General features: G+C 43.1%; 1 protein-coding gene across 7 annotated transcripts in view; it reads left to right on the forward strand.

Annotated features, from left to right (window-relative positions):
- Positions 1–27,844, forward strand: part of LOC112565740 (rho guanine nucleotide exchange factor 10-like) — a 95,968-nt gene that overhangs the window by 47,842 nt on the left and 20,282 nt on the right. The window contains exon 1 of one of the 7 annotated variants that reach the window (XM_025241432.1): positions 1,257–3,670. The exons of the other annotated variants lie outside the window; for them this stretch is intronic. Coding sequence (XP_025097217.1) covers positions 2,993–3,670 — 678 coding nt within the window. The 5' untranslated portion in view covers positions 1,257–2,992. Of the gene's footprint in view, positions 1–1,256; positions 3,671–27,844 lie in introns of those variants that run through there. 7 annotated transcript variants of the gene reach the window in all.

The following is a 27,844-nucleotide window of genomic DNA, read 5'->3' on the forward strand; positions in this document are numbered from 1 at the left end:
ATCGCAAGTGCGGGAATTTAATGGCTGGAATCGATGGCTATACAGACACATAATGATGTTGAAATATTGAATCACGTGATCATATCAAGTGCACGGTCGTTGTAAAGCCTCCCGCTGGACTACTTGTCCTCACTTTATCCTACCTTGGATTTATCCAATTTATTTCTCTTCGTTCGGTCGGAATGAAAAAAAAAAAAAGTTTTTTCCCTCCCTGTCTCTTTTTTCTTCTCGTCTTCTTGTCTTGTCTAAAGACTTTTATGTCATTCCTCTCAGCTGTTGAAAGCTGTCGCTGTGTTAAGTGAATGCAAATGTCTTTCACCTGCAACTTTGCACTTTCTCCCTGGCTGGCTTTCTGTCACCTGTGTGTCCCTTTTGTACAACAGGTAAGTTTTATTAAAAGACATATATCTCGGCTGTGGGAGGGTTCCGCTTGTGCGCTGTCGCTACAATAGTCACCGTCAGCCTAGCAGCGGCATCGGACCCCGCCAGACGAGAAAAGACATTTATTCGCTACCCGGGTGGAGGGGTACCCCTGGGTGCAAGCCATTGAAAGGCTGGAAGATTTAATCGAGTGCGTGGGGCTCGTCACCGAATGGTTCGTCTGGTGAGGAAGACAGCCGGCCAGACAAGAAGAGAGGTTCGGAACGGGTGGACGGGAAGATTTATTGGAGAGGTTGACAGAGTTAGGGGTGGCTTCGTTCTTCTTCTCTTTCCATCTCCTTCCTTGCTTGTCTGTCTCTCTATCACACATCCACATAATTATATATATATCCACACGCTGGTTTGGTAAATTTTTAGTCAACTGAATACTGCTATCAACTTCCTTCCCCAGTTACACATATTTTTCTATGCGTTGTTTATCTGTCCTTTTATGTGAAAGAAAGGACAAGCGAATACCACAGGTGTTCAACAGAGACACTGACAATTGTTTATTCTCGATGATGGTAGAACAATCAAACCTTGCTAACATTTATTACACCTGACCCTTGACCTAAAGAAAGTCGCTCGTGCAGCAGCCGGTGTACATGTATACTAACGACACATTCCAAGGTCAGTGGCCTCGTCCTGAGCTCGGGTATGGGGGTCCTGTCTCCCAGCCCCTCCCCCTGTCCCCATCCCTCCCACGTCTGCCCTCCCTGCCGCACTGGGAGGAGAAGGAGAGAGCCGCCGTGATTCATACTGTAGACCTTTTAGCTTCACGCCTCGCGCGCCGAGAACAGCCGCAGCCACACAACCAGCCAGGTAATGGTTGTTTGATTTTACCACTGGACTTTTTTTTAGGGGACTGTCCCACTTTACATCGCTTTGCAGTGACACTGACACTCTTCACTCGGGATTCACAGCGCGAGTTGCACTCAGGAGAGCGGCGGTTACACTTGAAATAGCTTTGACAACGTGCATCTACCGCCGGCCCACCTGGCACACCTGGCACACCTGGCACAGGTGATGTCGCCTGCTTGTCGCGGAGAGAGAACAGGCAAAGGGCTGAAGCGAGAGGATTTCTAAAACTGTGTTGCTTGGAGACAGGGAAGATATCTCATAATACAAATCGAAGATAAACGGCAAGAGAATACCACGAGAAGATGTATAAAGTCATCGGTAACGAGGACGGGTGGGCAAAGAGGATTTGATATGACATCACCCACCCTCAACAAGACATCGTTTTCTCAAGGTTCGCTAAGGACCGTCTACATCCGTTATTCGCTTCGTTGAATTATTTTCGGACAGTGAATGGCAGCCAGTACCCGATCCCACCCGAGTGGTCAAGCTGTTTGAGCACCTGGCACAGCGGGTACTTGTACGTGTGTACAGATATGTCACTGTGTGGACGGGTGGGGTTGGTCGGGGCTTCCCAGGCCTCAGCGATACAGACGACAGCCAAGAGGAATTAAGGGTGTGGAGGGAAACGTTGTGAGAAAGCACTGTCAACAGAAACTACCCGTGCTGGTTTTGCGCTCAGCGAAAAGCTACCCGCGCTGGTTTACAATATAGCATTTTTAAAAACAGTGACGTCAGGGGTAGGGAGAGGAGAAACATTCAATACGCCTCCTCGCTTGTAACCTTAGGAAAGCTCGCCTACTCGGTGGAAACTAAAACGATAGAGAGTCAGTCAACAGATACACCACAGACAGGACGGGTATGTGTGTGTGTGATCTACATAACGGACAGTGTAGATACAGGAATCGTGTTCACTGTTCACTTCAGTCACTGTTCACCATTTAGTCTTCTTGCAACTACTAAGAAAGGATACAGGAAAGCCTTTGTGTACCCTAAAAAGGATACATGTAAACTGTAAACTTTCAAACATGTCGATCTTGTAAAAAATTGTGGCAGGTGATCGAGAAAATGGTGTGACGTCAGCTGCAAGAGGAGATAACCTCAAGTAGAAGGAGAGCACGGCTGGGTGGTATACCGAACCCTAGTTCGTTGTAAGTTGAAATCAAAAGGTTTTGAGAGGCGGATATCTGCCTCTTCTGTGGAAGGATAACTGCGGGATGCTGATAACCGAGCAGGAGTTCGCTGATTACCTCCACTTGCCTTACTGTCTCCCTTCGCTGGATGGTGACACTCCAGAGTTTGTTTCCACGATTCATCATCCGACAAACATCGTGTCATTTCATTTTTGCTTCGTCAATTGAATGTCTAAACACAAAACAGACGACTACCTGTGCCCCAGCCATCCATCCCACGCGGGGCACGTCGCAAAGAAAGAAGAAACAGAAACACCTGGCGGTCGTGGCAGACAGAAACCTGTCACGTGTTTAATTTGGTTGCCGGAGGGCAAGGACGTGAAGACAGCTGTATGTCCCTGTCATGGCTTGCGTAGGCCCGCCAGTGGTTGAGTGTACAATATTGATTCCGAGGCTCGAACTGCAGAGTCTGTGTGTAACCTGCACTGTTGGTGACATCAGCACCCGACTACAGGCGACGACAAACAGTGAGAGGATGTAAACAGGTCAAGAGACCCTCCCTTCATCTCTTCTTTAAACGAATGGCATTTTTTCAACGTTATGCATCAGCTCCTTTGCTTACGGAAGATGCGGACTTCAGTCTTTCTAGTTCATCCACCCGAACGACAGAAAACCAGAGCGATGAAGAATCCGTCACCAGCGACTCTTACTACACGCGTGAGCATTCCACCAGCAGTCCACCCGAGGTGGTGTCCATTCAGAGCTTCAGTGAGTCAGAGCAGTCGCCGGTGGTGCTGCGGAGGGGCTCCAAGAAGAAGCGACGAGCTCCACCTCCTCCGACTCAATCGTCTTCGCTGACCGAAAAATGTGATGCCCTCAACATCAGCAGGTTGTCGGCAGATTCCGTCTGTTCGCGGATCGAATCCCTTCTCCTCCCTTATCAGACCTCCACTGACTCGGAGAATGTCGCCGACTCGGAGGCAGCTACGGAGGAGCAGAGCGAGGGTGACGAGCCTTCACGCTCTGGTCAACCTTCACCTCAAATCTCACCCAAAGACAGGTCAAGGCTATGGGCACTGAAGAACGCTCTCAGGTCCCCCAGAAACATTCGTAAGACACCCCGGGTGGATCCGAAGAATGATGACGACAAAATGGGGTTTACTTCGTGGAGGAACACAATCATTGAGCCTCCTGAGTTTTCTGTGTGCACTTTTGCTTTTCTGTCCGAGGATCTCTGGGACATGGACACGGAGTTTGAGGTAAGAGAACATACATCACTGGCCCACATCCTTTGAAATGTAAAAAGATATTGCCCAGATATTGTGGTTTATATTCGTGCAATATTGGAATATCTGTTAAACTGACCCTCTTTCCTTTCATTTCCATTGTTTATAGTTCAACTCTATTGTTGCCTGATTGCGATGAAGTCTTTCTCCTAAGAATTCTGACTTGAAAATGTCAACAAAATGTTTTACAATACACGCATATACAATATACAGCAGGATTCGAGACTTGCTCTCTTTCACAAAGTTATAACGAACTTCGAGAACTGCAAAGCTTGAGTGCTTTTCTTCGTTCGTTAAATGTTTTTGTTTATTTATTCTCCGGGACTGCTCACATCTATGGTGCTCTTCATTTTTCATTTCACGATAAATAGATAACTGCTGATACTCTATTTATGATACTCTAATGTTTGTCGAAGTTTCACTTTTTTTTTTGTCGGTTAAATGTATATTCTCTTTCTACTTTCCCTTCTGTATGTGGTGTGTGTGTGGGTGGGGGATGGGCGAGGGTTTTATGCACCCCACAAAACATCTAACATCCTTGACAGCTTTTTGAGATACCGCACAGGAGCTGTTTGTATAACAGAATCTCACTTCCCACCCATAAAACATGAAATACCCGCTGGGCACGTCGTCTTCCTAAATTTTATTCGTTCTTCTGTGAATCGAAGTGAGATTAGAACGCGCAACCTTGCATACCATCCCTGCTGGAATTATTGTGGTCATCAATATTATATTGTCAACCATAGACCGTCCTCATACATCGGGTATAGACCTCCCCCTAATACCGCCGAGGGCTTTAAACTTTAACGATGCTACGCCTGCGTCATGGTCAGCTACTGATCCCTGATCTTGTTTTGGTTGTCGTCATCGCTCGGTCCGCCCTGGGGGTATTTTTTTTATTTTATACCTTTCCTCGCATTTGTGATGCTCAGCAAGAAACTCAGCGAACTACTTGCTCCCCTCTCTCGCCCCTAGAAAATGTATCCTTCCGTAGAGAGCAAGGTGTAGAAAATATCGAGCAGATTCACTACCACGCATTCAAGTCGCAAGCGCCATTTTCCCTGCAAGGTGGCGCACGTGTCGCGGACTTGAATGATGGCGAGGGCTGTACTGCGCATGTCTGCACGCTGATGACGTTCGACATCTAACATAGGCCCCCGTTATCTCTCGCTCGTTTCCCGACTCATTCTAAGCGACAGCTTGGCGACAGTCAGCATGGAGGTGTTTGAAAGGGGAGGTTGGGGTCTGGGGTGGGTTATGGGGTCAGGTGTCGAGCTTGATGTGGATGTCTGGGTGTGTACAAGGTAATCGAATGGTGAAAACCACCTGTTGATCAGTGGAGCGCCAGGTAGAGAGAGAGTAAATAACAATGGTGTGGGCTACACAACACGTGTGCTTTCAAACTGAAAGGTTACTGGGGTCATCGCTAACCGATTATTACGGATCTCTTTATCTGAAAAGCCGCACCTGCCCTCTTTCAGTTCTGCCCCTGCCCCGTAAGGTTATCTTATTACTACATTTCAAAACTTTATTTTGAAAACAATAATCATGTTTTGAGTTTATAGTGTCGCTGACTTTTTTAAACTAACTTTGCTGGCTCTAAGGTCAGTCTACATCCCACACTGTTCGTCAAGCTGTCTCCAGGTGTCGGGGATGATGAGATGGAGATGACAGGAAGAAGTAGGGTGAAGGGTGCGTACAAATGATGTCATACGGACCTTTAATTACCTGATGGTTACAACCGAGCTGTCAGGCTCCTCGGGTGGACATCATTTCTACACCGACATAAATCTTCACGCAGATATTAACAGTTTCCATCCAGTCATGATGGAGCATCAGCCTGACTTCTACGTGTTTTCTTCTTGTTAAGTGACACGTGTGTTGCTTTTATTTCTGAAAATGTCTTCATGGAGGGGATGTGCACGTTTGGAGTAATGAGATGACAAACACGGAGACATATTCATGGCCATGTCAGCACATGATTTTTATTCATGTTTGGTATAATTAAAAAGCTATGACAGCAATCAGTGGTTAATTGTTTTTGGCTTCACGCTTATAAGTCACTTATTTAAAATTTCTACCCTAAAGTAGCTAGTAGCATCGAATATTTGTTGTTTTGGCTGGGAGAGACGATCGTTTTATAAGTGGCACAAGTTGATTGTGATCTCTTTATTAGTTTGGTCTGTTTATTATTTTGAGGTCTTTTTCTTTAGATAATGCAGGTGCGAGTGTCTCTTCACACACCTGTACTCAGGTTGGCTGGCCAATCCCCCTACGAGGCTCCGTTTCATATTTGATGTTAGAGGAGTTGACCCTACTTGCTGATATTTAACACTAAGACTTATATTTCAATGTCTTAGATGTCTGAAAGTATATTCTTGTGGAAATAATATTTGACATCAAAACTGTTTTACCCTTTTTAGTCTTCGTTGCTCTCCTGGACTTTTGCTCCGAAGCTTTTGGAAGATTTTCATTCCATTAAATCTCTTTAGAACAGGAATAATAACAAAGAAAAAAAGGTCAAAGGACACAAAGGCAAACAAACAATTCAAAGTGAAATGATAAACCACACATCGAAAGAAGGACACAAGACAAAAGGTCAGACATACAGCCGGTCCGTCCCCGTTGACGACATCTCATCAAGGTGGACAATTTTATTTACAATTTTTGTTTCACAGCTGGCGCGTGCTCGCCTTGACCCCAAGGTGTGACAGTCCTCATCACTTATTCCTTCCTTCATTCCTGCTTTATGTCCCCCACAGGCCTTCACCTGTCGGTGCGGGATGGTGGTGATGACTGAGTCTGAATTATGTTGATGTCGATACTGAATTAATAAACGATTTGAAGGTTGTTTTTTTGAAACAAACGTTTTGACCGCAGTCACGTGATTGTGTTCCGTTTGTTCGCAGCGTGCGTCTCCTGGTCTCATTTAGAACCGCCCATTGTACTCAAAACAACTTGTTGATGCATTAAAAATATGTCTTTAGGTCGCATGCAATCCAGACAAAAAATAGCCGTAGCTTGTCTCGACGCGTACATGTTGTCTACATGTGGAAGTGAACATCGCGTTTGTTCAATTTGCAAAGTACAATATCATCGTCTTTGAAATTTTCTCGGCGAAGCAAACATTGTTTAGGGTTACAAAGTTAGGAAACATACTTTGATCTTCTTTCTACGAAATGAAGGAGTGTGTGAGAAGTGAATACGACCTGCTCGGCTCTCGTTTGTTGTCGTCGCATGCAAACGAGTTGATACTTGTCAGGTTCATCCTAAATGTTTCGTGTATAGTTCGTCTTATCTCCTTGTCATAATAGAGGAAAGGTAAACAACGAATCCCATGGTCTACTGGATACAAAAAAAACAGGCAGCGTTAAGTGATGAATCATGGGAAAATGTTATTAAGTTATCAGATTTGTTAAAAGTGTTGATAAGGAGAATTTCTTGTTGTCGTCTGCAGAGTTGGGCTCAGAGAGCAGTTTGATGAATAATCGTCATTTGTTTGAAAGCTGATGCCAGACAGGCCAGTGATGCTGAGTTAGAAACGGAGGGTTGATATCAGTGTCACCTGAGGGATTGCGTTACCTGTGTGCGTGAGCACAGCTGTGTGCAGAGTGAATCATATACAGGTGGTTGTCCTCACTCTTCCGTGTGCTCATGCGCACTGGGCATGCAGACCGACATGCGCAGTCGGACTTCCGCTAGTGTTGTGAATATACCCAGCTTACAAACGTGCGACAAAAAGCCGCTGCACAATAAGAATAGCAATTAAAACATGTTTTTGAAGATCAAAGCGAAGGGATGTCGCAGATACAATAAGTGACAGAGACTGGTACGACAGGTGACAAAGACTGAAAATGTAGCTGGAAAAAAACATAAAATCTAAGACCACATACACCTCGGACAAGAAAAAACAAGACTCACGTCCCTGCCCCAACCTACATTCTTGTACACCTTTGGTTGGAACGATGTGTGGAGGGACATACCGTGACGTTGAACTGGATGGGAGTGGAGATAGTAGAGAGTTAAGATCAATGAAAAAAAAAAAAACAGGAGTGAGAGAATCATTAAAGAAAGAGGAATTGAGACAGAGAAAAAAAGAAGGAGAATGAGAGGCTAGTAGCGTTGAAAAAGAAAAAGAGGTGAATCAATGACTTCGAAAAGAATCAGTCATGCGTGAGCGTGTGATGGGGTGCGCAGGTAAGCAGCTGTTGACAGCCGTTAGACCCAGTTTACGACCGTTACAATGAGATCGATGGAGGCGGAGACGTTCCTGGGGTGGCTTCGCACCCGACGGCCGTCTACCCTTTAGTGGCAGACCTGGTTTGGTCGGGTATGTGCACATCTCACCGCAACACTGCCCTTTCTCTTCCTCTCTCACCTTCACTCACTCCCTCTTTTTATTTCTTTTGTTCGCCTTTTCACAAATACGCACGCACGAACAAAGAACAACGAAGCCTCCCAATAAACTTCGTGCATTTCATTTTCCATTTTTTTTTTTCATATAATGGAAGCCTTTGTATGTCGATATATAAGTAACGTCAACGTCAGTAAAAGGTCGATATGCTAGTAGCGCCACCTCAATGATTGATCTGTAGGTAACGTCACTTCATAGGTCGATATGTCGGTCACCTCATTCTGGGTGTGACCTCGACGATGGCATTGCCGTCACGTGTCGTTGGTGATGGCGTAAAATTAATTTGCCTGTGTATATATAAAAATGCCTTTTGAAGCGTTTAAGTTGAGTATGCTGTTTGCATAGCTGACGAAGTTTCCATTTATCTGCTTGATCTATTAACACGGGTGTCTTAATTCCTATTTCGATTGGGAAACATATATATATATAAAGCAGGACGTGTGTGGGCCGTCTTCTTTTTCTTTTAAGTGTTGTTGATTATTTATCTCGGGTACAAGGTTTTGTCGTAACACGTTAACCATTGTACTGAATCTCCATTTGTGTTTCGGTGATGGGACACCTTGTTTATTTATGTTTGTTTACTGTCTTGTCTGTTGCCTTTCGAGTGCTTTGTGGCCGTCATGTAGTACAATCACCATCCGCATTAAATGCAATCAGCCCGTGAGTCGTCCCAGGGATGTTTACAGGTGGATTGCTGTTTGTTTGCCGAGACGAAGTTCTCCGCTGTTAGTCTCGGCGAGCCTAAACAAAGAATGTGACTAAACCGGAAGCTTTGTACAAGCATGCCTCGTTTTAGTAGTTAGCTGGAAAAAAAAATCGTCCACCAGCAATCCAGTAATACAAGTTTTGGTCGTCCGTTCATTCCGTTCAATTATCTTACTACTGATCTTTACAAGGAGACGTAAACATCGGACACTCAAGCCCTTCTTCCTCTTCCTGTCTTTTCTCTTTCTTTCTGCCCTTGGCAGTATCGGTCATCACGTAGTCCCACGAGTCAAGAACCTGCTGTCGCCAGAGAGCTCCGCGTCCTCCATCTGAATCTTGGTACCTGATGTGGGCAAGTCTCGGGTAGAGGCACCCCACTACTCCATAGGGAGCCATAACACCGTACCCATCAACCCTCCGAGGCTGCTTTCAAGAGATGTTGAGGAGGACGTACTGGCCGTGGTAACAGCAGGAGTAGGAGAGAGAAACAGGAGTAGGAGAGAGATTTACGAGGGTCAGGAGGAGGCTAGCGGCTGTCAATGGAGCTCCGTCCTTTCAAAGCGCATTGTGTTTCCACCGGGCCAACGGTTTCTGAAAGGGGAGTGGCTGGTCATCCAGGATGAGACGGGTTGCCGCTGAAAGGTGAGTACAGTACAGACGTGAGAAAGAGAAATGGCCAGAGAACAGGCGAGTCCCAACACACGGGATAACCCAGTAAGCTGTTTGATCAACTTCTGTTTTTTTCTTTACTGTAGTCTTTTGAAGTCGTCTCCACCTGCTTCCTTCTCATCCGCCTCTCGCAATTTGTTTTACCCCGTTTTGTTTCGCCTCTCTTTCATTTTCTTTACTTCTTTTATCAACATGAAAACAGCATTATTGTCATTAAGTGAACATTCATGATTTGCTAGTACCATAAGCGGTGATCTTTTGTTACAGAACATAATAAATCGCGTGATTTTCTTTTTTCATTAGCGACGAAAGACCCGACTTTGTCGTCTATAATTTGTTATAAAAATGAGGATTTGAGAAATGAAAAAAAAAAACCAAACCATTTTTTTTATTAAGTAACAATATATTTTTCCTTTTTCATTTCTCAAAAAAAATTTACAAAATTATAAGTTGAAGGAAGTTCCCAGCTCTCTCTTTTATTTAGAGTCGTGCATATTTTGAGACATGAGACCAGGTGTCTGAGAGACTTCCCTTTCGAAAATTTTGAGATTAAAATCAGTGAGACCATATACGAAGAAGGTGTGTGCTTTCTCGCCCTGCTGCGGCTGTTGGAGCGTGAAAACGCGATACTTGTAATGAGAAACACGCTGCTGGTGACAGGAATGGGCGACACACTGTCCTCGGAGACAGACTGACCGTATTATTGTGCTAGTGTCTCTCATTATTTTCACTGGGGATCGGCCGGCACAAATATGTTCGGAATCCAGGTGTTTCTCTCGCGTGAAATTCTAATCCTCGGTCGTACAGTGTCTACCTACCGCTAATTAGGTCCGGGCAACACACCCTCGTCACTCCCACATGCCGGGTACACCTGTCGACAGGCGACCAAAACCTAATTTTAAAGAGACTACCTAAGCTTAACGTAAATGAGGCTGCCATTTAAATTGTCCATTACTTTGCTAAGAAATTTGAAAAAAAAAAAAAAAGAACCAGGTGAATAAGGTGGGCCATTGATACTACTGTGTCGGAGACCTGAAGCAAGAGGTTGATCCTAGGAGGGACGAGAGAGGTGGTGAGGGGATGAAAATGTAATTTATTTTTGTAGGATTCGGAAGAGGAAGTTTATTCATAGTTTGGTGGATTGATGAATTTTTTGTTGATGGTGTTTGTGATAAAGACTAAACTAGTTTGATCAACCCGCTTTTCTTTGAGGAACCTGGTCTTCTTGTATTCACACTGACAAAAGCATGAATGAGAAATTTTTTACTCAAGTTATTATTTGTTACTCCATCTACATAGTGGTGAACATTAAATCCACATAAATGACAATAGTAAAATGAAAATTAACCAAACACCATTCAGGGCAGTGCTGAAAATGTCGCATTCTCGGATGTATTAAATTATAATAACTGATAACCGGAGGCACTCTGTCTTTTTGTTCTCTGTCTCTGCTTCCTGTGTTTTCACATTCAAGGCATGCGTGTCTGACTTCAGGACCGCGTCCCACCCTCTCGCTGGAGAGAGAGAGAAGAAAAAAAATAGAAATGATTTCTCGCATGCTTTTTTATTCCCGTGTGCAAGGTGTGAGCGCGGAGCTTGCAAGAGCTCGCCACACATACAATCGTGGATGTCACCTGTAATCAAGACGCATACACCTACGTGCGGCCAGGAAGGTGAGGCTGGAAGGTGAGGTATGCAGGTCGGGGGGAAGGAGGAGGAGGAGGAGAGATTAGAGGGGTTGACTGGCAACTTGCAAGCGGAGGAGCAAGCAGACTGTACTGTCCTGTCTGTGAGTACACGCCGCCAGGGGGCGCTCCCCCGGGTCAGGACTGATGTCAAACATTACGCCACCATCTGTGCAGTTTGTCTCTCCTTGTTGTGTGTTGGCTGGCTGCGTGGCGGGATGCGTGACATACTGCTGGCTGTCAGAACGAGGCAAACATTTGTGTCGTCATACGTTGGTGGCCTCTGAAGGCATCCATCATTTCTCTTCATTCTTGGCCACGCGGTGGCGCTGTGCACACTGACGTGGAGTCCTCAACAAAATTTCTTTTGTTAATAATAAAAAAAATTCCCGGAGGTGAAGCTCACTTTCCTAATCAACGTTTTATATTTAAGGTTAGACACCGGTCGAAAAAAATTTTTTTTTGTTTCACGGGATAGCGCGGATTTTTTTGTATCAGCTATTTAGCCCTTGAATGGAGTTTCAAAAAATGGTTTTACTGCACTCGTCGCGCTATCGGTTGCCATGGAAACAATCCAAAATGGCGCCAAAACAAACAATTTTAAAAGCTAACTCCTTCTTCAATTTTGTGAGTAGACTCAAAATTCTTTTTGAAATAGTTACCTAAAAGACAGATCTACATTTCTATGATAAAGAATTTGCGAATTCCTCTTAGTTTTTTTTTTATAATTTTTTTTGTAAAAAAGTGTGTTAAATTTTAAGAAATTTTGATGTAAAACAGTATAACTACCAAACTACTAGGTAATTTTTAAAAATCTATCATAGAAATGTTTATATATATATGAAGAAAAGCTCAACCAAATTGCAGATCTATATCTCTTGTCAAAAAGAAGGAGTTAGCTTTTGAAGTAAACAGTCTCTAACCAAAACAAGAAGCTGAGAAATCGCGGAAAGAAAAACTTAAAGCTTAGTAACTTCTAAACTACTCAATATTTTTTTAAAAGCTCTCATAGAAATGTTTAAATATGAATAAAGAAAACTTCAACCCAATTTTAGGCCTGCATCACATGCCAATATAAAGTTATAAGCTTTTGAACTAAACAAGCTTACTAAAACAAGAAACTGAAAAGGCGAAGGAAAACAAAGTGAAAGCTTAGTAACTACTAAACCACTAAATATTTTTTAAAAAGCTCTCACTGAAATGTTTACATATGTATGAAGAAAACTTCATTCAAATTTTAGGCCTGTATCACATGTCAATATAAAGTTATAGGGATTTTAAGTAAAACAAACTGTAACAAAAACAATGAACGGAAAAAGCGCGCGAGCAGAAATATCAAGCTTAGTAACTTTGTTTTCTCTAAGCCTTTCATGTAATTTACCTGCTGAATGAAAAATATAACCATCTTTCAATGTGTTACTACATATAACTTTTAACATTACTAATAAAATAATTATTTTATTCACTTTAGAAAAGTCAACATGGTTGTGTTGTGTACCCAACTGCTGACTAGGCTTCAGAGAAGTACACAGTAATAAAAACAATGGTGTTTGCAAACATTGAGCAACACAGTTATAGGTTTAGTTAGTTATATAGAAGTTCAGTGTCCACTAGCTTCATGGTTTTGCCATCTTTGGTCTTTTGCTATCTAACATTTAGTGATGATGTCGCATATTGCTTCCAATTTTTGCGAGCATCTACTGAAGTAGCAGCATTAGTAGGAACACTCTCATCTTTCTTAGCCTTCAGTTGCAGGGTGATGGGATGAACATCAATTAAAGAAATTATTTCAAAAGCTTATAGGGGAGTATAACCAATTCTTGCAGCCCTATGCTCCACTGGGGGCAAATAGGAATAAGAATAACCTATTCATGAAATCTAGAGATACATCACTGGTGCACCAGAATTTAAGCAGCTGCTCATGTTCTGTTCCTCTGTATGCTAGGATTATTTTATGAATTACCTCTGTAGTCACATGGATTAAAGATGGTTGATTTTTGTGGCTAGGGGGTATCTTATTTTCTGTCAAAGATTTCTGGGAAAAGCACTATAGCTGTCTGGCCTTTTAGGGGGCTGACAATGATGTGCTCTCTAGACACTGAATGGCTACAAACTTGACTAGATAGCAGTTTTCATTGTTTGTTAGGAATGCTATACATAATTGTCTTCACATTCTGTTTGTTACATTTGGTTGGAGTAAGACCATCCAACCCCACCCAACCTTTGTTTTCTGTGCAAATGATGTAAGCTCTGTTTCCCTACATTCCAGACAAAGTAACATAACTAGCATTGCAAGTTCACTCAAATGTGTAAATGTTCGCATCTAGTCCTGATTACTACCGAGATTTGCAGCAGAAATTAAAACTTCGCTTTATTTTCAGCTCGCTTACCACATGACTGACGGTGTTTTCGACAGCCGAATTCGGTTCACTAAGTTACTTTTTTTAGCTGCTACGACGGTCTAAGAATGTCCACGTGGTTTTTATTTTTTTGCACGTGGTATTGTGCGAAGAAATGAGCGTCTGACAGGCACAATAAACATTTAATATCAACGTTAATGTCTTAGAAAAGAAAATATCCCAGAACAAGCTTTGACTTGCTGTCGCCATTGTTTATACATCCGGAGGCCATGACAGTTGCCTTGTGGGATACCCGAGCACAGCCGAAGCGTGTTCGTGTGCCCTATGACCCCGTCTAGGTCGGCATTAGTGAATTCTGATTGCTATATGCAAAGTATGTTACGCATGCGTCCATATAAGGAAGTTTCCGACCCTTTGTGTCGTCTAGAAAAGAGCTTGTATCGTAGCTGGGGCCTTCTAAGGGTTTTGACTCAGCCTTTGTTTGAAAATTCATGTCATGACCTTTCGACCGATATACGATGTGACACAGTTGCCCACGTGGCGAGGTGTGTTGCTATGTCTCAAACATTCTCTATTCTCGCTAATTCTGCGCTCGGGAAAAGTAAATAGGATAGAAGTAGATGTTTTCATTGACAAAATAGACATATTTCTAGATTATTCTATGAAAAACCACTTGGCGAGTGAATAGAACAAAATATGAACTTTGACAGTATGAAGTAATCTGAAAATGGCCAAAATGAAAAATTTTTGACAATTTTTCGACCGGTGTCTGGCCTTAAAGGTCTACTATAGTGCAAAGCTTTTATTTTCCCCAATGTGTGGGCAGAGCTCAGTGTGAGATCTCGGTGAATACCCCCTACTCTCAGTTTTCTGACTTTCATATTTATAGCGTGTACAGACAACACAGACAGACATTGGGATTTACATATACACCTTTGCGATGCTTCAGCCAGGGGGAATAATGGGACTATTTAACTTAATTAGGCGTATCCGTGGACAGCCGTGACGTCACGGATCTCTTTCTGAGCATGATGTTTGTGGAGGTCCATGTCGAGAGCGGAAGGAGTATCTTGTTCAGAATACAGGACCTTTAATTCCGGTCTGTTGAGCATACCTGGTTATAAGCCACTAATATTTTTAATCTTAATTTTTTTTCACAAATAAGCCGCTGGTTTATAAGCTATATATATATAGAACTTGTTTCCGATGACCTTTAACCTGCGCTAATCTTTTATTACTATTATTAAATTTCGTAGTTCGCACTACCTTCGGCAAAGATAAACCTAGTGTGAGGCAGTAGAGTCCTGGCCAAGTCTGAATTCTTCTTTCACTGACTGTTCTAAAGCAACTTTGGTTGTAGCTTACAAGTGAACATTAATCTATCTTTGTTTCCCTTCTCTCGCTCCATCTCTCTGTGCATGTGTGGCGGTAACAATTGTTCTGTCCTCGTGTTCCAATCCCATTGATCCCAATTCTCAATGTTCATCTCCTACTGTAACTGTAGACCAAACTAAAGTCGTTGTTCTGCGCCCACCTGTTTCCTCCCAGTTTCAATAATGTGGTGGGCAATAATGTGTGTTTGTCATGCCATGGAGTGCAGTGGAGGGCTGTGGTGTACACAACAATCCCCAGGTCACGTGTCTTCTTTCAATTCCTGGTTTAACTACTTCATGTTACTGTCGTTAGGTCCGCTGTTAAACTCTTGAACGAACTTTAGCGACGACCGTCCAGTTAACTTGATTATAGACATATTTGTATATATTTAGCTCCAAATGTGTTTTATTTTAAATGATGGATTTGGCAGTGGTAAATGATGCTTTGTCAAAGTTAATCGTTTCTGTCAATTTTCTTGTAAAGCGGTAACCACGGGATCTCTTTACCTTCCTGAACACCTGTTGAAATAGATGCTGGACATTGCGATGAGAGAGAGAGAGGATTGACTTTATTCAGTGTAGTCCGTGGCCCATGACTAAACTCGTATTTACACAGGTGTGTTAACTTCCACAGCTGGTACTCCAGTTCCTAATACATGTAATAAATGTGTCCATAAAGTAATCTAGCCCTCATGCCCTGATTCATTTAAACTATACACAAAGTAATGAGAGATATGGAGGTGGGCAGAGCTGAGGACGCAAGGGATGGGGACCAGGGGATACAAAACATATCGTGGGTGGTGGCTGACTGACAGATTTCTCTCCCCTCCCTTACCTGACTTGCAGACAAGTGATGCTAAACTGAACTAGTTAAAAAAATGTTTTCGTGTTTTTTTTAAAAATACAGTTATGGCTATTTGCTATTTGCGTTGTGCATAGGTTCCATTTTATAGTAAATAAATACGAAATTACCGAAACTACGTCGTGCTACATTGGGAACAATAAAACCTTTACACCTGTACAATCAGCAGGCCTTGAATCAATGAGGTTTTCAGTTTTGAGAGAAAGCTTTGGATGAGACTAATGGCTTCAATACAAGAATACAGAATAATGATAATAATGAAATAATGACGAAGAAGAAAAAGTCAAGGTCGTGATGACTAGTACATGCAAATATTTATCACCATTCAGAACAGCACGGCGCCCACCAACTACTCTCGCCGCGTCACGTGATCTGTTTTCACCATGCCGTGACATTGAGATTACCCTGGTTCTGAACAATCATTGCGCCATGACATCGAGACTATCTCTCACTCTCTTTGTCTACGAACAGTAACTCGACACGGACGTGGAAAAAGATAATCTCCGATGAATAGGAGATGTTGCAGTGGGGGGGGAGGGGGTCTATACCTCCCCAACCGTACTGTTCCTCCCGTAGAAGATTTGCTTTCCGATTGCTGCAGGAGACTTTGACTGTCAGGACTGCCGTGAATACCGACTGGATACACAGTATGCGACATCTGATCTGTTATTGACTTCGTCGTCTTTTCTGAGCCAACAAAGAGAGTGAGACACCATGAGGTTGAGTGGATGTACAGGCAGGGTAGCTCCGAACAAAGTTTTTGCGTCGCTATGTTGGGTTATGGTTGTTAAGACATTTGGAACAGATGCAGAAGATGTCTTTCTATGTCCCCAGACATGCTAGTAGTCCAAGAACGCAATCCAGAAAGAGAAAGGTAAGAACATTGCATCACTTGATTACTAACAGAACATGAACTGAGTAGTCACGTGGTCCAGCCTTCATTCTTTTTCACGATGTGACTAGCAAAATCACCAATCATCCAGGTATCCTCCCTCCTCACACCTCTTCTCCCACCAACTCTGTTCACACTGGTGTATGGACGTGTGGACTTGGCCACAGGTAGTGCTTAGCATCTTCGACATACCTGTCCCGCACACCAACCATGTTTGGATGACGAAATTGTGTGCACGTGGGATTTTACACCATACAATGTGTGCGCGTGTCTGTGTGCAGGGAGAGAAGAACGAATATTTTTAGGGTGCTTTGGTGATTTGGACCCTCTGTTTGTTGTTTTCTTGTTTTTAAGTTTTCCTCTCGTATCTGTTCTCAAAACATTATTTGTCACACCTGCTTAAGCTCTGTCCCCATCTCTAACTTCCCTACACACACACATGCGTCGTTGATTATTTGTCGTCTGAAGCATGTTGGAAACACGATCGACTGCTGAAGTGTGAGACAACACAAACACAACACAAATATAAAAAAGGGAACAACACAGACATAGCAAATAACAAAAAGAGGAGACAGCTCGCTTTTCTTGGCCACAAGAGCACACACAAAACCCAGAAACATTAACAGTGTAAGACTTCGATAGTCCGTGAATTAGTAAACAAGAATTAGTAAAAAAAATCACGAAAACTAAATGTCAAGGTAGCAGAGCTGCAACCTTCAGTATATTTACTCGAGCTTCTGATGTATTTTATTTCTCCGTTCATCGTCAGTCCGGTCATCGTCACTGTGTGCAGAATGTTTGTTGGCGGGTGTCTCAAAAGACGGAAAGGCAGTATTCGCATAGTTTGCAAAATAATATCTTACACCGAGTTTTACCCAGTTTTTATGCCTAGTAGTCCTTTAAACTTGTTGCATCCGGGGTTTTGGGTGTAATAAGTTGAATAGACTTAATGTTTCTTCGTGGCGTGTCAGCGCCTCTTACACCTTCTACCCCTGCCCACCTCCCTGTTCACCCGTAGCCCCACTCCCCAGCCCCTTTTTCCCACCGCAAGGTTTGGCAAGGAAGACTTACAGCCCCAACTCCCCCCTGTACAACCTGACAAGTGGAAACTAGGGGCGAGTCGCTTGTAAGAACGGGGGAGAGCACAGGTGACACAGCGTGACAAGTCGTTAGCGACGTCTTCAACAGGTAACACTCCACCTACATTCCCCACTTCCCCTCTTTCCCCGTGAAGAACGTAGACAGGTAGACGTGTAGACGCGACCCCTGGCGGAGCTCCCTGTCCGGATCTTCGGTAGTAAACATGGTGCACGTTTGCAGAGTTTATTTATGTCAGTCAGTCGGCGGTCCCCTGAACTTTAAATCACTTTCACAAACAAGAGGGTTGGGAGCTTACATTGCCTTCGGTGGTTCAGTGAGTCCTCACTGACCCTCACTAACCCTCACTAACCCTCACTACTCTAATTTTGCAAGGTGATAGTAACCAATGGCAACTCTCTTAGTCTCTCAGGTCCAGACACTTTTATTGAAGATGTATATACGTGGTATTGTCGTGTAGAGAAACGGTTATATGAAATGCGGAATGTTGGTAAGAGTGCAAAACGTGGAACGTTCTCTGTGTGTGTATGTGTGTGCGCATGCGTGTCTGGCGTATGTTAGCCACCCTGTAAACAAAGACATTAACTATCACGTGATGACATCCCTGATGACGTTCCTGGCATATCCTTATTGCCGGAACAATGCAGTCAGTGGGAACAAAATGCCCCGAGGCAGACTTACTTTATTAAGTATGAACAAAGACAGGGAAACATCATTTTATCTGTCTTTTATATCTAACGAATAATTCTATCCCCAGTATTCATCCGTCAGCTTTCTCGTTCTGTCATCTTATCTGTCTGTGGGTTTTACATAGTGAACATGTTATCATTCTTATCCGTTATTCAAATCATCATGAAGGAAATAATATATATATAATAAAAGTCCGTAAATAATATTAAATTATACGATGATTTATGTTTGTGTCTCAAGTTAACACAAATCCGCTCTCCCCCTCCTCTCTCTCTCTCATACGTATACAGCGAAAAACGTGTCATTCATTACACTTTATATACCACAGCAAAACAACTTGAGAATAATATTCTATGCATTTGCATATGGCAAAAAAAAAAAAAAAAGAAACTGTCGAGTGGCGAAAAGTAAGGTGACAAATAGGGGTGGATGGACGGGAGAGGATATGGGAGACGCCCTTCGCTTGCCATTGAAATCTGTCCAATCGGTTGAACTTTGAACTCGCTTCTTGTCGTAAACAGTATTTGAGGTTTAAATAGTGGGTTGGAACCGTTTTGATATCAGTGGGGACTTTATTATTAAATATATCTGTATTTGAAAATAATAAAATCTTGCTTGCACTCCCTCGTCAACCTCGTGTAGTCCCTCATGCGATAGTTTAAGGTAAGATGGAATGGAGATTCATTCATTACTTCAAAGAAATACTCTCTGCATAAAAAGTGTTAGTCATAGAGGTTATAATAGTAAAGCAAGAGAAAATGAAAACAAACAATGGAAGGGTAGACAAGGTAAGGGGATGAAAACGGGAGAGAAGCCCCATAATGTTCAGGATGAAACGCTTGCGTGCTCCTTGTTGAAGGAAGGACAACTAATATCGGAGAAATAAAAGTGACATAAATCGTGAGTCTGACAACAGTCTGCTCGCAATAGTGGGTAACACGTAACACTGACATAAAGACTACAGTCTGGATCCTGTCATAGCGATCCTAACACACATCAGAGAGGAACTCACCCGACCTCGGTATACATGGCAACCCCTCACAAACACCCAGAAAACATCGGAAGGTATTTAGTAAATGTCGGACTGCGGTCAAGTTTGACACAAAAAAAAACAAACAACAAAACAAACAAACAAAAATACTGTAGTGGGGTGGATGGGGGGGAATTATCAGCGATGATGCTGATGACAACGACAACATAGAAGAGAAACAGGAGTAGACGAAGGAGAAGAAGGATAGTGGTTAGACATATAAAGCTTAGGTTTCCTTAGTTCCAAGTCAAATCCTAACGCCCCACAACATGAATGTCGTCCTTGGATTATAGTCCTCTCAAGTCAGCAGCTAAACTCAAGGCCACTGTCTGAATAAAGATCAAACTACTCAGGGGAAGGTCGTGAAGCGGTTGTGAGAAGAAGCCAAGCACGGAGACACATAATTGTGAACATCCGCGAAATGGTCACAGCAGAAAAAAATGGGTTTTGGAAGCTGAAGGACAGTCGGGTTCATCGAGCAATAAAGACCAGACCTCGCGGGCAAAAGTGGGAAGGAATAGTGTTTATTGGGCTATAAAGAAAAACGAAGAACCTTTTTATTTTATTTTACTGGAGTCTCGGTTTTCCCATTCGCAGATACGTGACAGTTGTTCCCGCGGTCGGTAATTCAGTCGGCGAGATTGTATTGTACTCAACGCCTCAAGATGCTGTCGTGATGTCTGCTGTACCTGTCCCCAGCCCTCAACCCCACACTCACCTTGATGTGGGAAGCAGTTTTGAGTTTTAAGGTCAGAGGCTCGAGGCTGAAAGTTCATTGAGAACCTGGGGATGGTGACCGTGTCGTTCGAGATTTCTCAGACTGTGGGACCATTCTGTCACTGATCAACCTGAACATTCAGGTTTCTTTTAGTCCAGTCCCGCCCTCAGTCACACTACACTGGCATTGCATGAAGACTCCTCTCTCTCTCTCAGTTTGTCTGTCATTCTGTCTCAACATCCTGGCTAATTATTCTGATTCCATGTGCAAACTCCAAACACAGACCCGGCCCTGTCTTCAAACACGTAAACACGGTTCTTGTTGCCAGAAGCGTTGGCCGCAGACAGTAAAGAAGCCGCTAGTCACCACATCTGAGCTGTCAACACTCAACAGGAAGCGTTTACCTGTCCACAGCAGACGCTGCTTCCTACCTGTCCGACCTGTTCCCGTGCCGCAGGTAATAACACGCTTGAGTGCACGGCGTGCTCCCCCGGGCCTGGCGGAGCTGAGGTTTAGCTTCGTTTCGGAATCTTTGATACCTGAGACCGTCTGGCAGCATCTGCTACACGAGCAGGACTACAGATGGGTAGCGGTACCCCCTTTGATCCTCCTTGATCACCTGTGCAGAAAGCTGCCGCTGTCTAGCAACCTTTTCGGAAAGTCATTGGCATGAAGACAGAGGCTGAAATGGTTGTTGATGAACAAATTACTTTTTTTTCTTGAACGCTTAGCGACATGTTCCCTAAGAGCTAATATCTTACTTAACAATACTTCTTACTCTTTTAATTATTTCAACACGCGTGTCACTAGTCTCACGTTACACGTAAGCGGCTGGTTTATTGTGTCAACCGTCTTCAGGTGCAAGTACCAAAATTAGCAACACGACCTTCGAGTCGAACAAAAATACTTTGACAGGGCTTGATAAACAAGTACTTACTTATTGCTGCCATTAAGCATGAAGTAACGTACATCATTAACACGAGTGCACTTCGAACTGACAATATTCTCTAAAGACTTCTTGTCTTTACATTTGTTAGCAGCTAATGGACACAAGCGATGAGTACGGAACTGGACCTACGTACACTAGTAGACATCAGACAGGCGTGAACTAAACAGTCAAACGCATTCATGAAATCTATATTATACGGCTAAAATCGCCGACAAAAATATAACGGAACAGGGAGTTCGACAATAGAGAACAGCACATCTTCTATAAGACCTCATTGTATCCGCTGTCTTCTGTTTACGTGGGTAGCCTAACTGCAGTATGTTGGGGTGGATTGGCATGGTCTTGCCTCACAAAGTAAGGGAGACACCATCTTTTTATTCCATATATTCCGCTTATCCCATCCTTATCTAAGAATTTCTTCTTTATTCTGTTCAAATGTTTGTCTTTAATATTGCAATTTTTACAGAGCCGAAATAATTAGAGGGAAGGAATTATTCTAGATTCAAGAGAAAACTGTATTGTCCCCGAAACAGCAGCTATGGCACATAAATTCAAACCCTGGAAAATGTTCTATAGCAATGAAAGTTCATGAAGACTTTCTCTCAGTATTTAGACTAATTATTTGGATTCCATGTGAAGCTTCAAATAAGACTTGTTCCTGTCTCTCAAAAACACGGTTCTTAATGCCAGTAACGCTCGTCTCAGAAAATGAGCACGACCGAGCACTAATGTGAACCCAGGACCTAAGATCCTTACAGTAGTGGGACAAGCGTGAGGTCATCGTTGTGCCTCAAGGCCGACAGACTGTGTACCCGGGGACTGCGCGCGCACCAGTGCCGGAAGCAGGTCGCCACGGTTTGTTGATGAAGTCTGTTTCCCCTGGCGGCGCAGATTAGCGTGAATTAGCACACAACCTAAACGAAGATATTTTCATCCCATGTCACATACAGCCCGGATGTCCGTGTCCTCCAGTGCTTCCAGCGTCACGTGGTACGAGCGGAAGTCCCCACCCGACAATACAAGTTTGTTCAAACAGGTATATACAGGCACAAACAAACACATTCGGATGCAAAGGAAGTTGGACTGATCTGGCTTTTTTTTTTTTTTCTTTTTTTTTTTTGTTTTTTGTTTTGTTTTGTTTTTGTTTTGTTTTTTTTTTGTTTTTTTTTTTTGTTTTTTTTTTTTTTTTTTTTTTAGGAGGGTGTGGTTGGTGATTTGGTTCTAGTGCGTGCATTATCGTCCTACTCCTCATCAACATTATCTTCGAAACGTTGAAAAATAAAAAATTTGTTACATACCCAGAGACAATTTTGTTCAGAAAGGATAAAGGACCTTTACAATACCTAGACGCGATTTTTGCGGAAACGAGGGTGTTCATCGCACATTAGACAGCAAACTAACCGCGACAACACCAGAAACAATCAGTTACGGAAGTCCTCCACCGACCTCTTCATAAAAGCTGTTGACACACCGTCTTCATGCTGCTGATCCGCGGGTTATTTAGCGACATGCAGCTAGAGTGCTCGGTGCAAACTGTGACGGCCTGACGATGGGAATGCCACAGACGGAAATACTTCTTAGAGACGCTGTGACGAGTTTGCAGTTGATATGCGGTCATTGTATTTGATCCTGTAGACCATGGAAACAGTGCTGATGAACCACGAAGCAGCAGGCCTCACCTCTCCCTCCTCCACCAACAGGCCGGGGAGCAAGGGTTCGAACTTACAGCCAAGCTATTTTAAGTAAAATCTCCTCTCGCCGCTGCTTTGAAGGACTCGGCAGAATGCTGGGCTCGAAACATTTGTCCGCAAACTCAAATATTGACTATCCTGCTAGCACATTCGCGCAAAGAAACTGTTAGCTCTCTCTTTCTCTCGTCCCCCTCCGTCTCTTTCCCTCTCCCTCCATCTCTCTCTCTCATTCGCACTCACCCCAGGGGGAGCTTTGATTGGAGACGATGTGAGAGAGGGTTGAAAGCTGAGCGAGGGAGGTGAAAGGTCGGAGGTGAGAGGTTGCGAGGAGTCACGTTGCAGACATGCAATTGGTCCAGGAGCGGTGCGGGGCCGTCTGGTGAACGTCTAATGATCAATTCACTCGGGTCGCTCGGTCTCACTCGCTCACCTGCTTCTCGCAATCGATGGACATGGAGATGAGAGTTTGGACAACAAGTTTGGGACTGGACTTGAAAATTGTGAACTGTGATTTAATCTCTGTGAGTGCTGCTGCTAATGACGGCGAATAGTCTACACGGTTTCAGAAGAAGAAAAAAAACTTTTGTGAACAATATTTTCACTCTAATCATCTTTTTTTATTTCATCTCAAAGAAACACAAAGGTCAACATTTCTATGTGTCTCAGCCCAGCAATTAGCGACTTTTGACAACAAAGCAACTATCACAAGAATTTTTGGAGGATGCACCAGATAGAATGATTTCTTTATTCTTAATTCTCAACAAGAAGCTCTCCACGCGGATGTTTTGTGATCAAAAGTCATCCATTCATTTGGACTTGTAAAAGCTGGCACGAGACGTTTCTGGAACTCTGAACCCATCCGTTAAGAGGATGACAAAGGTTCATTTGGATGACGGGGCTAACGTGTGATTGACGAGAAAGCTTACCATGCATCTGACCTCCGTGTCCGTCATCACTTCCGGTCTGGTTCCAGACAGTTTGGGGCAACCGAAGATAATGCGCTTTACCGTCTACTTCCCACAGGTATCAACAGTTTGTAGAGCACTACACTCGCCAAAACTCGTAATCAAATACCTAGAATAAAATACTAATATGTATTTATTATTCTATCTACAGACTGCATAAATACTGCTGATGATTTGTTTTTTGTTTTTCCTTTTTTAACGACTCATAATTAGTAAGCCATCTGGAAAAGTAAGGCTTAGGTCTTGTTAGAATCTTCTGTCTTTTCAGATGCTTTTCTTACTGCATATGTCATGCTTTTCTATGATAAATTCATGTTGCGTATCTAATTTCTGAATTATTTATATAATTATAATAAAGTGCAAAAGTCAGGACATGACAATCCTTTCAGTCAGATATTTCTTTTATTCCTGCTAATGATTAATAGCATGGTTTAGTTACCAGTACGTGTAATAATTAAATTTGTCTATTGGTCCTCCTGGGACAAAACTGTACTTGTCTAAGAAACAAATGAATGTACGTAAATGTTCGAAAGCGACACAAAGAGATAGAGAGAGTGTAAAAGTGAGAGGAGGGAACCGACACTCTTTGTTGACTCACGTGCCGGGACGAAGGGTCCAGGCGTTCGCTCTGTCCTTAACACTACACGTGCCTTTCCCCAACACCACCCCCCTGACCACCTTTACCCCTTGTCCTCCATTTCAGTCCCATTTCAGTAACGTGTGCTTTGTATTTCTTAATGGTCGTTACAAGGATGAGGTGGACAGAAGGGAGATCAACTTCTATTGAAGGATAGCGTTATGTTAAAAATATGTATGAATAGTGTTTACATGATGCAACCGCTGAGTGCACGTGATGACAACAGGCTGTCACGTGTTCAGGACCGTGCTCGCCCGAGGCTCCAGGGGCTGAGGGTGTTAGTGAACCCTGGAGGAACCCAAAGCCTGTCCAGCATCTCGTTCATCTGAACACTTGGGTTGCACCAGCAGATGGCGCGAAGGAACTTTACACTTGTGTATTAACAGCAGAGCAGTTAGAGAAAAAAATATCGGCTTTTCTCTAATCTACCTGTTTTTCTTACATTCTTTCTCTCTCTTTCTTGTTTGTTTGTTTGTTTGTTTGTTTGTTTTTGCCTCATGCTGCTACTTCTGTGTGTCATGTACACCTATTGTAACCCAATGTGCCCGTAAACATATCTTTTAAAAAAATATTTCAGATACGTACACAGTTAAATATTTGCTATATTCTTGTAACTGGATTTGATGTTTATATTGTGATCTGGTCCACTCAAACAACAATAGTTTTACTATAGCTGCATGTGACTAAATTAAAAATTAGAAATATGTAAATAAAGTGGACGATCATGTTTATATCCTAATCTTGTATTCCTTCGACGTGAAACTATCCTCAAAACACAAGCAATAGGAAAAAAGTGTTGACAACAGCGGCATACTCAGGCCTCGGTCTGGTATCTACATTTTTCTGCTTCTGACGCCGGCCTATTCTGACGTCTTCATTATTCACAATTATCAGATAACTATCTCTTGCGCTTGCGTGCTCGCCGCCATGGCCGAGTCGCACAACATCGTCAGTTAAGGCGTGAATGCGAATTATGTGGTTGCTGAACAGCACTCACGCCGAGACTTTTGTTTGTCCGCCAAAATCAAAACAAATTTGCTCATGCCGCTGTGTCGATTACCTCATCTCGACGTACCTGGTAGAGTTCTCCGCGCACCTGGACGATCCTTGGCCAAACGCTCCTCCCGTTGCCCGCGAGGACGTGGAGTTATGACTTATGGTTTGGGAACAAACACAGAGTGGGATTGACTGCTCACTGTGATATGTTACGTTTGGTTGGCTTAGCGAGCTGTCGGCCACAGATGTCAGACCCTCCATCCGTGAGACAACGTCAGGAGCGCGAGATACATCGCGTTATCCACGAATGTCAAGTGCACCAGAAGTTCAGGGTCAAGGGCTCGCAACAATCGTGTTTAATGTTTAGAAAACAAAAGATCGCTTTTCGGCTTCTAGCCTATTTATTTGTCTAATTTATCACTCATTTTCTCCTCCATTTTCTCTCACAGTGATTGTGTCTGTATCTTTTTCTGTCTGCATGCGTTGACGTGCATCCACTTTTGTATGTGTGTAAATTAAAAACTAATTACAAATATGTGACGGTAACTACAAAGGCCATGTAGGATTTATTACCTTTTGCTCCATATGTGAGTGGACATGAGAGATGTATGAGGACTAGGTCTGCCGCAGGAGATGTGAACCTAGTTATTGTAATTACTACACAGTAATTAACGCAATGATGAAAACATCGAGGACCGACCCGAAGGCACACACACCAGCCAGTTCGATTTCTGTATCCCGCAGCGTACTTTTTTCCCCAATTAAAACAGTATTGAAGTAGATTCCTGACCCCAGTGGGTTGGGGAAGGTAAGACAGCGAGGTGCAAGTAACCCTCATAAAAGCTGGCCCCAAGATAATTAAGGCTCATTAACAATTAACACCTCACTCCCCTACGATCCTAAAGACATTCATTGTAACAACGCTAATAGTTGTTACACGTGTTATTGTTCTATACAAACGTACATATTTCACATGCATGGAATTAATGAGCATGGATTTAAGAACCCAGCCAATCACTGTGTAATTAAGTTGAGATGTTTGACGACAGTGAGGTATCAGTGACAAGGACATTACGCCATGTGTCGGGGCTGCAGCCGGCGGAGACCGCGAGCCTGGGAAATCAATGGCCGAGTGATGATGATAATCGCGTGTTTGTGTTGACCCTCGCCGCAATCTCTCACACAACGTCACTGTCAAAGAGACGAAGAATATCTTGCTGATGCTGGCGATGTCTTTAATTTGAAGAACTTTTCATCATCTGCGCGATAAGATACCTGTACGGTTGACTTGGCGGTCCCCCCGGCAGCTGACGCAGCACATCTCCTCGTTGACCCCCCGATCTTGGCGGAAGTCCAGTGTGACGTCACACGGATGTCCGCGGTAAGCCGAGATGCATCTTTAGGCCTCTCGATACGGAAGGAAGCCACCGGCTTCAGTACCTGAGGGATGAAGAGTTTTCATTACTGGAAGAGTCCCAAACACGTGTTGGACAGTAGGTGTTGTCCAAGTAGGTGACGTAGGTGAAACGTTAGTCAAATATTCACGTCTGGTGTTCAAAGGGATGATATCATTACCTGCAAACCTCCAATACCACAGTTACCGTTATGAGGCCAAGAAGGGACATGGCTGCTAGAGCACTAACAATGTGACAGATGGTGGAAGCTTAGACTATAAGACTATTGTGTACATTTTCTCGTCTCTCTATCCATGGATCCTCGCTCGTCTCTGTCAGCTGTGTAAGAATTCAACACAAAAGAAGTGGATCTCTTGTCTGTTTGCTAATGGGTTCTGAACTCGAGCATTAATATTAAGGTTTGGGCAGTGTAACATCTTCAATCATTAACAGCTCGTTCATTAAAAACCAGGGAATCCTTAAATAATATAGGGTTTTAACCTTACAGAACCGTTTGGATTGTACGCGAGTGTAACAGTTTTCAATACTCAGTACAAAAATGATGTTCAGAATCCCAAAATCTTTACATAAAAACGCTGTCCCGCATATTTCTCTGAAGTCCATCCTACCCACTACCTATCCATCCTCCCAACTGTAAAACATGTTTGTTAGTCGAGGTACATCCAGTCTTGACAACAACGCCATTCAAACACAGTAACTTGAGAAGTATATTTACATTGTAAATCCTTAACATTTTTTTTCTTATGCTTGGAAGATTATATTTGTGATTCATCATATATTTATGTAAACTAATACCTGTAAAATAATTCACTTTTTTTTTATTGCAACTTGACACTACAGGGAATCATACAATGAGAGGCGGGGCGGGACTCCAAACATTTGTTAGTAAATTTGTCGAGTTAATAGTGAACATTTAATTAGAACACCTGCTGTGTTAATAGTGAACATTTGATCAGAACGTTTGCCGTGTTCACAGCAGGCGCGCTGGTGGTGTTGTT

Source organism: Pomacea canaliculata, linkage group LG6 (assembly GCF_003073045.1).
Source record: "Pomacea canaliculata isolate SZHN2017 linkage group LG6, ASM307304v1, whole genome shotgun sequence".
NCBI lineage: Eukaryota > Metazoa > Mollusca > Gastropoda > Architaenioglossa > Ampullariidae > Pomacea > Pomacea canaliculata.